An 18,600-nucleotide genomic window follows, 5' to 3' on the forward strand; every position below is an offset into this window, starting at 1 on the left:
ACCATTTCTTTGAAGAAAAAAAATTAAAAGTTTCAGTTAACGAATATTTGCACTTCATTCTCTGTGATATAATCTACCGGTCACATGCACTTTTATTAGCCTCTTAATTTTAAGCATTTTTCGGTGCTGATTTCTCATACAGACTTTTTTTTTTTAATTTTTATCTGTGTCGCAGAATGCTGAAAAAAAATCTGCTATTGGGGCATCGATGAAATTTTCCCTTTTAGAATTGTTTCATCTGTGCTTTGCATTACACATAAAAGTTGTGCTTTAAAATTTTTTTTTTAAGAATAGAGTGTATGATGTCAGATAGTTTTAATTGACTTACTTATTTATGAAATGAAATAATAAATAAATGATTTTATTTGTTGTTGCCTTCAACTTCTGAAACTCTACAATACTGATTTTTAGATCTGAAATTAAAGAACAGTCAGTTGAGAATTTGATAAAGTAAGTAGCATTGAACTATTACTGTGATTAATCAGGGGTGTCTCTCTCTCTCCCCCCCCCCCACCCTATTTACCATAAAAATCCCCTCCCAGAATAAGATCCTGTCCAAAAAGGGGAATAATATTCCTCAACCCCCCCCCCCCCCCTATTTCAATTTTATGATGTCCCCTGGCTTACTACTGATTAATATTATTATTTTATCAGTTGCATAGTTACTCTTGCTATTGTATCCTTTTAAGTTTATTTATATACCCATGCCAGTTTTTGGAATGCTTTTTTTCTTCTGATGTAGCTTTTATTTTCGTAAGTGGAGATATATTTGAGTTAGTTCTGTCATTTAAAAGTAGTTCTATATGTGGCCCACAACTTTAATTTAAGCATAAGGCACACACTTTGGGGGTTCAACGGGCGCCCATATGCAAAATTGTAAGGGGGGGAGCTCAGATATTTTCCCCATGGTTTAGTTGGGTATTTTCCGCATTGAAAACCGATTCAGGACAGATTAGTCATAAAAATTTGAAATTTTTTAAAAAACTTTTTCATCAATGACTTAAGAGGGAACGTTTTTATATTTTTAAAAAGGAAAAAGTACTTAAAGCAAGGAAGTTCTAATTTCTAGGGGGGGGGGGGCTGGAGCCCCCCCCCCACTTGCCTCCCTATATGGGCACCCTTGTTGGAGTTTATATGATAGTTTTTCCTGATTTCAGTTTTTTACAGTATAACCCAATTTAATGATTATCAAGGGACTAGAGAAAGGACAAGGTTAGAAGGACAAGGGAAAGGATAAATCAAGGGACACTCGTTAAATTGAGGAGCATAGACATTCAATGTAGTCAATCTGGACCAGTGAAATGTGTCATTAAATTGAGGAAATTGTTAAATCGGGTATTGTTAAATCGAAGTTATATTGCCTAATCTATGAAATTTAATATTAACTATAGATTATGATTAAGGTGAAAAAACAACGTAAATAAAGCACAAATATTCGAGAAAAATGCAGCATATAGCTGCATTTTTCTCGAATATTTGTGCACAAAATGGCTTGAGCCCACATCTTTTGTGCAGCATATAGGTTGTGTTGGTGAGCTTTTTGCACTGATGAAGAGGCTCCATTGTAGCCTTGAAATAAACTATATGCTGCATTTTTCTCGAATATTTGTGCTTTATTTACGTTGTTTTTTTCACCTTAATCATATTGTAGCACAAAGCTTATATGATAATTTTTCATTTAACTATAGATTATTATTATGTTTTTTTTTAACTTTTGCATTCTTTTTGTGACTTGTAAACTTTGAATAGTTACAATGTAATGCAATAATTAAGTAAGTCGCATCAAATCATGTTAAGTAGTGGCTTTATTTGTTACATATACAACTAGTGGTACCCGCACGGCTTTGTCCCATAATAGAAAAATTAAAAGATCTTTTGGTTCGGCCTGTATATTTACAAATAATGTATGGTGAATTTTTTTGTACCTATGTTACGGTTCCACGTAATGATAATTTTGTATCTCGCCAATTGGCTTGTGCCCATGTTACGTTTCCACGTTATGATAATTTCGTAATTTACTCCTGCATCTTATGATAATTTTGTTCTTAAAATTGGAATAAGAAAAGAACCACATCGAATTTTCAAAAAATCGCTTCGAGGTGCACACCCCCATATTACAAACTAACCTTGTGCCAAATTTCATGAAAATCAGCCGAACGGTCTAGGCGCTATGCACGTCACAGAGATCCGACAGACAGACAGAAAGACTTTCAGCTTTATTATTAGTAACGATGAATAGTACATATAACAAAGAACCCTAATTCTTTGAATCATCATAGTGTAAATTTTCCTTTTCAGTTGTGAACTTGAGGTATTTTATCTAGAACATAATAAATGTAAGTAGTTTTAAAACAAAGGTCTGCAATTTCAAAAATGCAAAATATTGCATAATAGTTTTATGTTTTTCAATTTACGGATGGAATTGTTTGAAACAAAATGCTTGAGCCACATCTTTTGTGCAGCATAATACACCTTGATTGATAGTTATTTTTTTTTCTTTTACAACATATTGTATGTTACAAATTGTTTTTCAACTTAATCTGAACTTAAATTAAAAATCAGCATATGCCTTCTACTAATTGACATAGAGTAGACCTTCATTTTACACGGGGGTTACGTTCCACGAAAATGTAGCACAAATCAAAACCGCATGAATCAAGACTTAATAATATTGTTAAAATAGAAGAATGGGAAACAGAAAAAAAAACCCTACTGAATTCTAGTGATAGATTGATACATGTTATATTTAATGTACACTTTTGAAACAGATGCACAACGTGCATAAAGAAAGTATGAATTAAATTAGTGTTTTAAAAAACAACTGTCTGTGGTAGCTTTTTGGCAGTTGTGGATTTTTTTTTTTTTTTTTGTGATTTTTTGTAAGGACCTTAACGCATCCATGATCACTTGCATCCCTTGCATGATAGGAACTTTCTTCTCTAACAAATCCTAAAGAACATTTGCCCATCTGTCAAGGAATGGCTCAAAATGTTCAGTGTGAAGGGTTTTGTTTGCATGTCATCAATGTTGGTATCCTTGTTGGTTTTGTTCTCCTTTGTTTGTCTTTTTTTTCCTCTAAAAGCTTTTCTTTCCAGTGAGCTCTGTATTGTGTGAGTTTAAATAACTTTACTTCTGGAAGCAGCTCTGACTCCAATTGACAAAAATATCTCCAATGGCTCATGCTTGCTTATTAGCACACCAAAATGCAGTTTGTTACAAGTTATCTGCAATCTCAGAAGTTTTAAGACGAGTCTATTGAATGAGGGAGAAAAGCAAAATTTTTGATGTGCATGTTTCTGCTCATTTGCATGAGATCTTTGCTTAATTCAGAGGCTAACATGCATCTGCAAAAACTGGAATCCCAAAAAACTAATAGATGCATCCATTCTCTGCCCGTAAACCGGATGTTTCCCCTTTTTATACAATCCCTGGTCTGACAGTAATATACAGCACTTATAAATATGCTTAACAAGAAAAGTGCTTCATTTCTATTTGATTAATAAAAATATCTTTTTCTTTAAAAAATAATTTTTCTTTTCACCTTAAAAATAAATACAGTAATTGATTAAAATTGATCCATTTTACATAAAATCCAACTACCCCAAATTTCAATCATAAGTTTGTGCTTGAAATTTCCAAATTTTCAATTTCCCGGGGGGAGGGGAATTCCCCCCTGAAATTTCAGTTTTTTTTCTGCCTACCATTCTATATCTATGTTACAAATTTCTGAATTAAAAATTGTATGCATGCAATCATTTCAAACCAAACATCTGCATTACATAAATACTTATTTATGTTTCAAACCAGCATTCTAAAAGTAATAAATAATGTATTAACTTATTCTATGAACATTTGTTTTTTTACAGGGGTAAAAAAAATTTTTGAACCTCCTCGTTTTATGACAGCAATCCTGTGCTGCTCAGCAATTATTGGAAATTATAGCTAAGAAACAATCTGAAGGTACAGATTTAGGTATAGTATTTTATACTATTTTTATATTTATTCCAGGCCATGTCTAACAGGCAAGCCCTTGCGATTGAACTTTCACACATTAAATCTGCCACTCATCGTCTCTTGGCTGTCATTGAAGCCATTTTCAAATGAATATTTTCTCATTTTTTTCATGTGTAACTTTGTTTTTATAGGTTTTTTTATGTAATTTTATCGCTGTCTTCTTCAATTGAAAACATATTTTAAACTAACCAATAAGCCAAACTTAATTATTGCTACCCATAATATGAATATTCAAGTAAATTTACAACAAGATTTAATTTTTTTAATTAAATTAAAAAGTGTTTAATTTTGAAAAGTAGCTTTGAGGTAGATTATGGGGCACTTGTGGAACACACACACACACACACACAATATAGGAGCTCATGTGAACCGTTTCCATATCCTCTCTGTTGAAAAAAAGGTGTAAAGATTTATAATTATTGTACAACAACCAGTTTATAAATTTATTGATAATTTTTATTACATTGGGTCATTCCATGTCACGTGATCCAAAGTTTTTTCATCACATTTTTGGATTTCTTTGAAATTTGGCTCATCGATTGTAAGGTAATTAAAAGTGCAAATTTTTAGATTTCTATCTCTATTATTTTTTTTATTTATGAGACTTTGTTTTTTGGAAAACCCCTCTTTTTTTTCATGGATGCTTGAACATAAAATGGACGATAACTCAGCATCAAATATAGATAGAAAGATTTGGTAAAAAGCATTTTAAAGTACATTAGTTGCTATTTAATATGATATGCAGTATGACTAATTTTGTAGAAATTTTCATTTTTAAAATTAAATTTGCGTTAATTTAAATTTGGGATTTTTTAAAAACATATTCACAAAAAATGTTGTGTATTTTATCATTATTTGTTAAAAATTTCAACTTGGGATCTCAATGAGATCATATTTTTATGAATTTTTTGAATAAAATTTTCACTTAAGAAATAATGATATTTTCCAGATTCTATTTATTTAAATATGGGGCTCTCTTACTGGGGTGATGATCTAGTGAGTAGTAAGTAAACATGACCACGCTTGATATGAGCTGAGATGAACTTGTAAATTGGTAAGGCCCCCCCCCCCCCCGCCCCCACTACTTGTTATCTTTTTTTTTTTTTTTCAAAACTGTTTTCAAAATTAAAAAAAAAAAAACAAAGAAAAAAATGCTGGTATGTAAGAGTAATAATTAAAAACAAATGCTGCCAAACATCAGAAGTGACTGGGGCTCATAAAATGGGGGGGGGGGGGATCACAAACACTAAAAGTTCGGGAAAACTTTAACAGACAAAAAAAACCAGGGGGTATACTCTAGATATGCCATATATTCTCAAACATTTTTTATGCATATCATGTTTATGATGCATACACATATTGTGTATAATGGATTGCTGGGAGTATACCCTCAGAAAAATTGATGGGAAACATCACTGAATAGAACCCCACTCATTTGCAGCATTTTTTTTTTTTTTTTCAGAAAGTGGGATGCTGGAATGAAGCTTAACGACATGGAAGGTTATGCTGAAAAGAGCTAAGTTTGTTTGATCTATAACTGCTTTTAATATATGTATAGATAGATTTCGTTGCATTGCCTCTCCTTCACAACAGAAATTAAAAAGAAAAGAAGCAATAAAGAAAAGTAAAGACAGCAGTTCTCCGGATGTTGTAGAAAGTTATGTGTGGATAGACATATGATCTGATACTTTGATTTATTTGTAGTTTTGTGTGAAAAGAATGGAAAAAAATTAAATCAACATGGGGGAAACACTATTATGCTATGATCTTGGGGCAAACTATTTCTTTCCTCCTTCTAAAATTTTGGATTGGTGCTGGGGTAGGGAATGAAATGAATCATAACTTTCCTTATCAGATATTGAATTACTCAAGTACACACATACCAGTTTCATTTCAAGCATAGTCATGTTTACTTACTACTCATTTGACCATCTCTAGTAAGAGAATCCCATACTTAACTATATAGAATCTGAAAAATATCATTATTTCTTAAGTCAAATTTTATTCAAAAATTCATAAAAATATGATCCCATTGAGATCCTACTTTGAAATTTCGCACAAATGAAGATAAAGTACACATTTTTTTTTGGGAATTAAAAAAAATCATTATATGTTTTTTTAGAAATTTAAATTTTAAATTTATATTTAAATTTTTAAAAATGAAATTTTTTTACAAAATTAGTCATGTTGCATATTGTATTAAATAGCAACTAATGTAGAGAAAATAATGTGTTTCCAAGACTTGATAAAAAGCTGTTAAAAATGCTTTTTATCAAATCTTTCTATTTATATTTGATGCTGAGTTATCCTCCATTTTATGTTCAAGCATCGATTAATAAAAAAGAGGGCTTTTCCCAAAAGTCTCGTGAATGAAAAAAATAAAAGAGATAAAAATCTAAAAATTTAAAATTTTGATTATCTTGAAGAGGGTATAATCGATGAGCCAAATTTCAAAGAAATCCAAAAATGTGAGTGAAAAAATTTCTCAAATTTTGGATCATTTGACATGGAATGACCCCAATGTTATTAAAGTTGTTTATTTATTTTATTATTTTTTAAATTATTTTGTGACTAAATAGTTGGCCCAACAGTTTAGTTGTTGTATAATATTTTCAAGGGAAAAAGGGCAAAATATCTTTCCTTTAACTAAAAACTGAAGTTTAAAAATAATTTTTAATTCATCATTATATTCTGTTGTACGTAACACATGTAAACAATTCAAGACATTTTTTTTTTAATCTGAAAAAAATCCAGCACAAAGAAAAGACAAATCAATCATTGGATACTTTTTGCTCTGAAAAATTTATACTATTTTTTTGAAAAATTAAGAAATTAAAAACAAAAAGGTTTACATGTGCCCTCCTTTCCCCCATACCTTTGTTGACCAATATAATTGTACTAGCAGTACCCCGCACAATGATGTCTGTGCTAAGAATTTAAAGGAAGTCTGTTGAATAAGAAAAAATTCATGCCCTCCATCCCCCGTTTTACATACGTTAAACGTTGTCACAAGAAAGTTAAGCTACACCGGAGTCTTCTTTTTGCACATGCACGAGATGGCTACCAGTCATAGCAGACGAAAGTCAGTGTTAAGTGTTAAGTTCCTCCAGATAGACATCTTTTAAAAGTTTCTAAGCATCATTTAAAACTCAATCTGAGCTGTAATTTGAAGGAAACATGTTTATCTTTCTGTCTTTCATCGTTTGAGTTATTATTTAGAGAGGTTTTATAACCAAAAACAGTTAGGATAATTGCATTTCTTGTCGATGAATCGCATATGGTTACATTACGCCATAGTTTCCTTTTTGCAATGTTTCTAAGCGTAATAATTCATTGCTTGAATTGAAGATTATATGTATATTTTTTAGCTCCGTAAGAATTCTCTGTGGTTTGAGAGTCGATTTGATTTCTTAATCCATTAGTTTCTGATTCCAAGCTAGAATTCGCTTGTCAGGTCTTCTGCGCATGTGAAGTGCTCGAGATGGGGTCTGAAGAATTGATGGAAATTTTTAACGATGTGTTCAAAAATTCATTTAAAATTTTCTAGTCCAAAAATTTAGAATTTGGAATTCAATGTGCAGACCCCTGGGGTGCGTTTGATTTTTGTTCCTCACTGCAGAAATTTATTTCATCCATGTAACGAAAATGACGTCATAGCAGAAACCACAAATCAAGGTTAACCTTGAAAAAGTGGCTCAATTAGAATCACAATTAGAATTGCTTACATCTCCAGTTCTAATTAAGTGAGAGAAATGGAACAAACACCTTCTTAAGATAAATAAATACCTTTGTGCTGAACAGTAAAGTCAGACAAAACAACGTAAGAAGAAGCACAAATTTGTAAATTTGTGCTTCTTCTTACGTTGTTTTTGTCTACAAACGCCTTCTTGTTCAGAAAAAAAACCCTTTCCAACCATATATAATGTTAGGAGGTGGGGAGATTTTTTCAAATATCAATGTGGTGAAACATATTAATTTTTAGCTTAATTAATTAATTAGAAAAAACTAATTCGAAATCTAGAATTCGGGCTTTGAGGTGCAGACCCCCCGGGGTACGTTTGAATTTTGTGCCAAGTTTCAGAGCTGTAGGTGCTATGGGGGGGGCTTTTGGCCATCAGGTACAAAGAAACACCGTCACCCTTTATATATATATATATATATATATATATATTTATATATATATATATATATATATATATATATATATATATATTATATATATATATAACCAATTATTGAAACTCGTTTTTTAGCCTTCATTGAAACTCCTTCTCATTTGTCTCCCCCCTCGGAACCTAAGGGTGAAGGGGCTGTAACATTCTTAATTGTATGTAGTTCAACAAAGTATGTTGCAATTCAAAATATCAACTTTTGATGTACAATATAAATGTTGCTTAGCTTTGAAGTTAAGTACCTTTTTTTCCCTTGAACTTTTGTACTTTTGTGCCTAAATAAACAAATTTTATTGTTTTGTCTTTTACTTTTAGCATATACAGAAAACACAGTTTGTGTTGGCTTGGCAAGAATAGGATCAGATAGCGAAACAATTATTGCTGCTCCATTGAAAAGAATAGCTACATATGATCTTGGGAAACCTCTGCAGTCATTAATAATATGCGGAGATCTACATCCTGTAGAATTGGACATGCTAAGCTATTTTGCTGAAGATAAATCATGGTTTAATGAAATGAGACATTCTCTAAATCCTGATGTATAGTCATTTTACTGTGTCATGTATATTGATTTTAAGTAATAAAATTTTTATGCTGTTATACAGTAAAACCTGTAAAGTTGACCACCCTGTCTATGTTGACCGCTTTTGTCAGGAACGGAATTAGTCCTCTCGTATATAATGAAGGAAAACCTGTGTAACTTGACCACCTCTTTAACTTGAACCACTAATGTGCAGCAAATTTTTTCTTGGAGCACTGTAAAAAATCCTTTGTAAGTTGACCACTTGTTTTTTTTTTCCCTAAACTTAAGCAAATTATTTTATTTTATTAATATTTTTTGTATAGCTTTCTAAGAATATTTTTAATGCTTTGATGCCAGACCAGCATTTTACCAACTAAATAAAACAGCAGCATAAAGCTTATCTAAACCTCCTTGTGAGTTAAACTACATGAGAGAATTTTATATTCTGCATACTCTTTTATTCTGCAAACTTGTTTTTCTGTTGTTGTTCTATTTGAGTAGCCTTCTCTGTTCAATAAAGCCAGGTGTCAGTAGAAAAGTACAAAGGTCCTTTCCTTCCAGCTGCAATGTTCTGTGGCAACACTGTAATTGTGCCAAAGGGAAAAGTTTACCTTGTAGTATTTTCTGGTGCAAGAAATTAAGAGAGAGGACATTTTCATTTTCAGCTGCCTTTTGGAACTAGGAGAGTCCAGCTTGTTGCTCTGTGTTATAGTTTTGCGTAAAATGTCTTCAAAAAAGAAAGTTAGTTGAAGTGGAAATTAATAAAAAAGTACGAAATATTGAAAAATAATTGAAAAGGGAGAAAGCCAGAGGAAATTAGCTGACACATATGGAATTTCAAAAACTAGTGTCTAATATTGTAAAAAAACGAGGAAAAAATAACAAAAATAGGGTTGGAAAACTGTAGCAGTAATAGAAAAACGAAAACTGAGAAAAACATCAAATGAAGAAATTAATGTGTCAGTTTGGGGAATTTTTCACACAGTGTTGTTCCAAAAACATTCCAGTTTCAGGACCAATGATTCAAGCTAAGGCAAAAGAAATTGCATGTAAACTTGGAGTTCCTGAATTTACTGCCAGTAATGGGTACTTAGAATCCTTCAGATCGAAAAATAACATAAATTTTCGGATCCTTTATGGTGAATCTGCTTCCGCAGATTCTAATGCAGCAGATAATTGGAAGTCTAAACTGCCCGAACTTTTAAAAGAGTATCCAGTTGAAAATCAATTTAATGCAGATGAACTGTTTTTTTCGTCAGTTGCCGACAAAATCACTTGTATCTAAAAATTAAAAGTGTTATGGAGGCAAATTGGCTAAAGAACGATTGACTGTTTTACTCTGCTGTAGTGTCACTGGTAAAAAGCTGAAACCCTTAGTAATTGGAAACTCAGCACGTCCACGTGCTTTTAAAAGAAACTGCGTGAAAGCTGAAAATCTACCAGTGATATGGAAAAGTAATAGAAAAGCGTTTATGAATTTATCAATTTTTGAAGAATGGATAAAGGGTATAAATTCCCAGATGAAAAGTCAGGGTAGGAAGATAATTTTATTTATAGATAACATATCTAGTCTTAAAATTGTCAGATCTTTCAGCAATGTTAACATAAACTTTTTGTCTCCAAATTTAACATCACTTGTGCAACCTGTCAACCAAGGGATCATTTGTGCCTTTAAGTTGCACTATCGCAAATTAATGTTAAAGTGTCTGATGACAAAAATTGAAGAGTGTAATGAAGTTTCTGAATTTTGCAAGTCGGTTAATGTTTATGACGCAATTCTTTGGCTGGACAATGCATGAAAAAATTTACCGCCATCTACGATTTCAAAATCATTTTACAAAGCAGGATTCAATGATGCAAAAAATATATCCAGTGAGGAAGTAGTAGTAGATTTTGATTTGAAGGATGACATACAAGCTTTAACAGTACATATTAAAGAAGAGCTTGCCGAGGATGAAGAATTTTTTTCATTTGATAATGAGATTCTTGTACACGAAGAATGTCAAGAGACTGCAGAAGAGATAGCTAATAATCTTGTGTCAAACTTGAAAAAAATCTCGAGACACAAAAGATCTAGAAGACGAGGAAGAGGAAATAAATGAAGAAATGGAAAAGCCCCCCTGTAACTTTTGCTGAAGCACTAAATTGCACTAAAACTTTAATCAGTTATGCCTCAAATAAACCAGACATTTTGGAAAAACTTATGGATGTTTATATTTCCATTGAAAAACATTAGGCTAATGATAAATGATTGATATTAGGCTAAATAATAATGAAAATGCGCCAAACTTCAATTACGAATTATTTTGTTGAAAAGTAGATTATCATGGTCACAAATGTATATAAGAATAAAATTAAGCGAAAAATTTGTTATTTTTGATTAGCTATGAATTTTTAGGAACTATTCGTATCAAGTAAGTACCTTTTCATAAATAATAAGATTTTTGCTTTGATAAATTTACTGAAATTTTGAATTTGCATGATATGTTTGTTATATGTCATTTTGGGAAATTAATCTCTAAAAATATTTCAATAACATTTTTAATTATTGTTTCAAAGTAATGTTAAATAATGAAAGTGAATGGAACAGAAAGAGTAAGTGTGAATTAGTCAAAAAATGAATATATGTTGCAAGAAATGACAAAAAAAAAGGGTACCACCCTTTATAAGTTGACCACCTGTCTAAGTTGATCACCAAAGCACTGCACCTCAAGCGGTCAACTTACACAGGTTTCACTGCAGTTGCAAATTTGTTTAGTACATTAAAATCGAATGATTTACAATTGAATCTTCCAATACATTAAACTGTCTTGTCTCCCTCCTGAACTGAGAAAAATGTATGCAATCAATCCATCTTTTAAGTTTAAAAAATGTTTTTTAACTCTGAAGACTATTTCTATAAGTTTGGTTCAAACTAAAAAGTATGAAATAAAAGTATATGCTTTCTTGATTTGCCACACTCCAAAACTGACATTAAAAAAAAAATTCTAATGGCAGATTGAAGGACAACTGCAGTTACAAATAGCAAACATAGAAACAAGAAAAGAACAAAAGTAAAAACAAATACAACAACATCATTGAAACTACAGTAAGTCAATAAATCGTTCATCCTGTGCCGAGCTCCCCAATATTTCTCCACAAGTGTCCCAAGTCCAGCGACTCAAATGTTTCGCATCCATTTCTTCACGTATGCTGCACAGAAGGCAAATAGAACTTGACAAGATTTTTATTTGGTGGAGATGCTTGGCGAGACCATCGTGGCCAATAACAAGGCGAAATATGGCAACAGATCTGTCTCATGGCAAGAGTGGAATATTTGTGATTTCCTCAATCCATTTCTCATCTTTAATTGTAATTTTTTTGTTTTTTTCCAGGAAGAATAAGAGAATTTTTTATTAACCGTTTGGCGGTATAGAAGGGAATTGGTTTATCCATTACTTGAACAATTTTAGTTGCTTTCTCGGCCTAGGAATTTGCCGCCTCATTTCCCTGTCGTCCACGATGTGATGGTACCCACTCAAATATAACCTCTTTATGGTTTTCAGCTAAGTCATTAAGGGCCAGATGAAAAATTGGACACTGATTTTAATATCTTTATGGTAACTCTAGAGCAGCCAATAAAATCAAAATTAAAATTTCAAAGAAGAAATACAGGCCGTGTAGTAAAAGCTATTCGTACAGATCAGTATAATGCCTATTTCTTCCCTCAAACTTTTAATTTTGTCGGCTGCTTTAGAATAAACAAAGATATTAAGATCAATGTCAATTTTTGAATGTTGCTACAGTCAAACCCCGTTAACACGAACTCGCTTAAAGCAAAATTTTGCTTATCGTGAAGTAAATGCCACTTTCTGTCAGATTAAGCTACAAGTTAGTGTTAAATCAATTGCTTAACACAAAGAGGAATTAGACGAATTCCCGCAAAAGACGAAGAAAATTTTAAGGTCTTGAGTAAAAAAAAGGGAAAAGAAAATAAAACTCCATCCTCTTACATGAAATTACTTTCAAAGGTTGAAAGATCTGCACTTGGACGCAAGCGACATGGATGTCAGTTAGAAAATTTTTCTCCTTGTATGAAAATATTGATAATCTTGTTGCTTCAAGAAAAGACAAACAGTAAAAAAGCTTGGATGAACAGTGAAACCTTTATCAAGTGGTAAATATACCTTGATTTAAAATTTTATTGTGAAAAAAGAAAAAATTTAATGATTCGGGACAACATGTAGAGGTTTAAGGTCTAAAAGCGATAAATTGTGCTATTTTATCCGCCAACACTGCAGCGAAAATCCAGTCTTTCGATCAAGAAAAATCAGATGTTTTAAAATGCAGTCATAGAGAAATGCCCCGAATAGCCATTGCCTGTTTTGAATTACTTGTGTTTCTTAATTAAACTATAAATATAAATGCTTTTTGTAAAAATGTACTTTGGTTCGTATATTTTCTAAGTCACAAAAACAAAAAACTTGTCTACTTACACAAAATCAGGTAAACGTGGAAATAGGTTAATGTAAAATTTGGTTAACATGAAATATTTTGGCGTCCCCGTCGAGTTCATATTAACGAGGTGTGGCTGTGTGTGTGTATCAAGAAATTGTATACTTCTTTTATTTCATACCTTTTAGTCCAATCCATACTTATAAAAATAGTCAGAGTTAAAAAGCATTTTTTATATTTTATTTTAACAATTTTAGTTTTGAAATTTGAAAGGAAACTTAAAATTTAAAACATATTTACCTGTTACCTACCCTTATTACAATGAAAAACAAGGCATTGACTTTCTATTTCAATAAATGTATTGCACATAATAGCTTATATTACCATTAATTTTTTTCCAATATTTCTGGCTTGTATGTCCGAATTTAACATAGAGTAAAGAAATTACTTAGAGAGGTCCCTCTATACTAAGAAATTGAAGCTGCACCGCTGTATCAAGATCCTTAGCTTCTTGCTAAGTATCCTGAGATACATCTAGGTTCAAAACATTCCATTAGATTCTCAATTAGTTGATTCAAACTTAGGTATTAATGCAAGTTTATGAAGCACGTTTTTGAAATTCCATTAAAAAAATGAATAAAAATGCGAACCAATCCGCCAGCTACTTTATTTGGTCTCTTTCCGAGATTGGTGAAAACTATTCTTGCTCAGCGATCATGTCATCATAATCCCGCCTATCATTGCACCTCTGTATCCCATAATTCCGGCTTCAATTTCACCTAAGTTTTACTATAGAAGGGGCCTCTCTATGTATATTTCTTTACTCTATAGAATTTAAAAGTAATCTTGTACACATATAGTGAAAACAAACTTTTAAAAATGCCAACAAATATCTGTTTGCTTAAGTTCATATTTGAAATTACTTTGTTAAATTTATCAACAATTTATTTCTTCATTTTTTCATTGTTTTTGGCAACAATTTAAAAGCGGAAGTATTTTTTCATAATTACTATTATTTTTCATTGTTTCTGACAATAATGCAGCAGGTAAAATGGAATATGTGTTGAACAAATATACCTCCATTATTTGAGTAGAAAGAATAGAAAATGACATGCAGCAATACAAACATTTAATAAAAACCAAACACAGTGGCACGACACAACAGCTCATGGAGACCAAGGGCTCTGGGATGCTAGGCAGATGTTCTGGTTAGGTGGTCAGCCGAACGCAGAACCCTCAGGTTTAGTTCCCAAGCAAGCTTGGTACTTATTTTATCAACCCACTGAAGGGATGAACGGCTGAGTCAACAATGCCCGACCCGGGAATAGCACCTGGGCCTGTGGTCACTAGGCTTTATAAAAATTTAATACATTACGTATTGTAGAAATCATTTCATGTGCTTATTGGATAACTTTTTCAAAATCACAAAACTCGCTTTTATAAGGACAATTCCATGAAAATGTCAGCCTTAACAAAATTCTAAGTATCGTGTATCATTTGAAAACTTGAACTATATATTTTTATTGAAAGTAAGTCAAAACAGATGTCGACCCTAGTTCAGAATTTTTTCGTAATCATTTGGTAAGCCGTAATCAATGTTTTTCCTAAAAAGATTTCAAAACTGAATGAAAATAGTTCGTGTATTTTGTTAAACAAATTATAAAGTATCATACGGCAAATGTATTTAAAAAAAAATATCTTTCTGGTGTTTTATTTGGAGGCAATCTTAAATTCAGTTCATAATCACAGTTACCGAAAAAAAATTAACTTTTCCCCTCTGCATGAGCTTAGACAACTTGTATTTTATAAATTTCTGTGTAACATAATACTGCAAATAAAAAACTATAATCTGTAAACATTACCCCCCTCCCTCCCTTGAATAAGTAGCATAAACAGCATTTTTTAAATTGGCAAGTCTGCATTTTTTTAATTATTTAAAAAAGTAGAAAAAAAATCTAGTGTTTTTTAAAAACTATATTTTTGAGAAGCTGCTTAACATATCAAATGCCGCACTTGTCCCTATAGACTTTCAATTTATGCCTTTTTTTTTTTTATTATGGGCTTGCCTAACAGAGAGCAGCCTGCTTGATGGCTGGCTAATGCTAGTGTGAATGGAACAGCATGTAAAACTGGTGTGTCGTTTAAAGTGTTTTCTTTTTTTAAATCAAGTTTCTGCAAATTTCATTTTATATTTTCTACATTCTCAGTTTTTCATGGCACAGAATGTCTTTACAAAAATAAAATTCACTTAATTTGAAGAGTGCTTCTCTATAAGAAAATTATTTTTAAGCCTTGAAAGAAAGTTGAGGAATAGCAAATCTATTTTGGTGTGAAGTAAATTCAGTTACTTTAAAATCACAAGCAGAACAAACCTCGTGTATTGTAAAAAGGAGTTGTTTTCTCATGAAAAACTCACACAAATACGAAGTTCCACGAATAAAAATTTATTTTCATAATTCACATTTTTTTTTGGCTTTTACCAATACATATTCAAAAATTTCTACAAGCAATGAAATGATATTTCATTTAAACAGTACAATACATGCTTCTATTTATTAGGAGGTGGAAAAATCATCTTATAAACAGTACTAAGAGCATAGCTTAAGACGCCAACCTCAACTAAAACAATCATACCAAACATGAAACGATCAGAACCACCTCTTTTGAGCCACACAGGATTGCCATCATCCACCTAAAATTCAAAAGAAAATACACTGTTTTATGTTTTATTACCAACTTAATTATACATCACCTAAGTGAAGTGCCCCCCCCCCCCCCCCCCCCCCCCCCCCGACTACACTACCCAAAACCAAAAATGCATCCGGCTCAAAAATATTTACCGTATATACTCGCATATAGTTGAGTATATAAGTCAAGAAATTTAGTGCAAAAAATGAGGTTAAAAGTTAGGGGTAAACTTATATGCCCAGGCAGAATTTCCGAAAATTTTACCTGAGCAATTCTTGGGAGGATGGATTCGAAAACTTGAATTTTTCCCCCCATTTTACTCCAACCCTTTTAAACAGTTGCATAATTACAGTAAACGGCAGAGTAGACAAAAAGTGCGGAAATTGCCCCATTCGCAAATTTTCTGATGATTGCAAACCAATGCTCTTTCCCCCCCCCCCCCCCCCATTTTATAAATGTTTACAGTGCTGAATTTCATTGATAATTCAAAATAAAAGCAACAAGCATCAAAAATCGTAACAGCAAAATCGAATCCTTCACAAAAATTGCAACCACAGAAGTGAATTGGCAAATTAAATTGGTTTTATTTATTGAAATTATAAGGTATCATTTCAAAATTAAAAAGTCAATTTTTAACCCCCGACGCAACAAGGAAGGAGGTAATAAACTTGACATGTGTATCTGTTTGTGGCATCGTAGTTCCAGCTTAGTATCGTCTTTGTAGATCTTTAATTTTACTGGCGATATTTATTAAAAAATGAATTAGCGTTTTTCGTAATTTTGGTAGTAAAAGTTTTCTAGTAAGTTAAAAATATTGACACCAATCAAAAGAACGAATTTTTCTGTGTTAAATACTTTTTTGGAACTTTCCAAGTTATATACAGCGTAGGTCTCGGACGATGCATCGCCAAAAACCGGTGTGCATCCCACATTGTTTAACCGGTTTAGATCTTTTCTCTCTAAACCAATGCATTGATTCTTCTCCAATGTACAGACACCGGTCCAGGGTTGCTGCTGTTTTAATTTCTAATTTTTTTCACACTAATGTTAATTAAATTAACAGTGTATCAATCCCAATCTGACTTAACAATGAAAGTGCAAAGAGTTAGACCTTCGTTTCTCCCCAAAAACATGCAAGCAATGCACACGTTTTTTAGTTACTGACAAAAGATTTATTGATGAAGTAAGTTTATCATGTAACCCACTTGCCAGAAAATAAATAAATAAATAAAGAGAAAAATAGAAACAAAAAATGCAGACATATTTTTGTGTTACAAGAAGTGGAGTTCCTAGCACAGGTGCCACACGGATCGGCACCTCGAAATGACACCGAACCCATCCCCCCCCCCCCTCCAAAAAAAAGACTTTAAATGCTTTATGGAAATATGAAATTTATACAATTTTCAGACAAAACTCGTTCCTATTTTTGTGCCGTTTTAAAAGTCTGGAAGACAAATACAAACTGAATCCAATTTATACAAAATTTTCCCCATAGACGCCTTACGTAACCTTCCTTCCTCTGGAATATTGGTAACTCTATTTTTGTTAAATTTGTTAGATTAAATATAATTTAGGATTTATTGGTGGACATTTTCAGAATTGAAGTACAGTCAAATCTCTATATATCGAACTTCCACATATCAAAATTTTCCATACATCAAAACCCAGCAAATTTTCTATGTTCATTACATAGAAAAATTGTTTCTATACATCGAAATTTTTTTCGAGACATTCGTAGATTTTTTTTCCACTTGAGATTGTTTGTCTCATGAAAAATGAAGGTTAGGGGAGAAAATTATGTTTACTAAAGGTTGCTAAGAAACTCATAAGAAATCTGGGTTTGAGGGGTGTGTAGATAGGTCGTTGTTTCGTTCTAGAGTTCTTAAATTCCCTCAAGTTTATTTCAATCTTAGTTGTAACCAGTAACATTGTAAAATCAGTTTCAAGTTCTCCCTTTTGTCTGTTGATTATCATTCCTAGTCTATTTAGCTGCAGTAAAAATCATTCAAGTTAAGTAGACTGGTTTACTTTTCTTCCAATTACATTGTCAAAATGAAAATCCTCTAATGTTGCGGATCAAGTTGATTTGAAGAAGAATGAAGATTTATGAAGGCAAAAAAATGTACTTTCTGTTATTTTTTTAATTATTACCTTTTATTTAATCTGATGCTTCATATTAATTAGAAATTGGGTTTCATACATGTAAATTAGCTTTAATTTTAATGTTTTAAGAGACTTTTAGGATAAAATAAGATTGTGTCTATATATCGAAATTTCTAATATATCGAATTTGTTTCCGACAATTTGCTACTTCGATATATGGAGGTCCGACTGTATATTTTTTATAAACTATGAAATCCTCTTTGAATGCCACCCGGTGCGGAGTCCCCCCCCCCTCCACTGGTTACAAGAATCCTTTAAAAATGCAAGAATATGTTGATAAAACACTAAGTTTATCCTAAGTATATTATCAGTAATTTAGCATATGCATCTCATAATTTACAAACTGAAATCATTTAAACATCGATGATTCTATGATGGTCTAGAATGATTTGCACTCGTCTCTTTCTGACGTGGCGGACATATGACGACACTTAATGCTAATCAGGGCATGCTGTACTTATAGTGATTCAGCCATTGGGTCATTCTTTCCTTCTAGCTTTCTGTTTTTAGTTTACCTGCTGGTAGATTGCAGTAAGGATATTTGAATCTCTGGCATTATTAAGATATTGAGTTTCTGGTCGCATTTATCAGAAAGTATTAATTGAG

The 18,600-nt window shown here is 32.0% G+C and overlaps 1 protein-coding gene across 1 annotated transcript in view; it reads left to right on the plus strand.

Moving 5' to 3' along the window:
• Positions 1-2,304, plus strand: part of LOC129219923 (putative lipid scramblase CLPTM1) — a 22,135-nt gene extending 19,831 nt beyond the window's left edge. The window contains exon 10 of the mRNA XM_054854240.1: positions 2,299-2,304. Within this exon, the coding sequence (XP_054710215.1) occupies positions 2,299-2,304 (6 nt within the window). The remainder of the gene's footprint in view (positions 1-2,298) is intronic.
• The last annotated feature ends 16,296 nt before the right edge of the window (positions 2,305-18,600 follow it).

This window comes from Uloborus diversus, chromosome 4, assembly GCF_026930045.1.
Source record: "Uloborus diversus isolate 005 chromosome 4, Udiv.v.3.1, whole genome shotgun sequence".
Taxonomy (NCBI): domain Eukaryota; kingdom Metazoa; phylum Arthropoda; class Arachnida; order Araneae; family Uloboridae; genus Uloborus; species Uloborus diversus.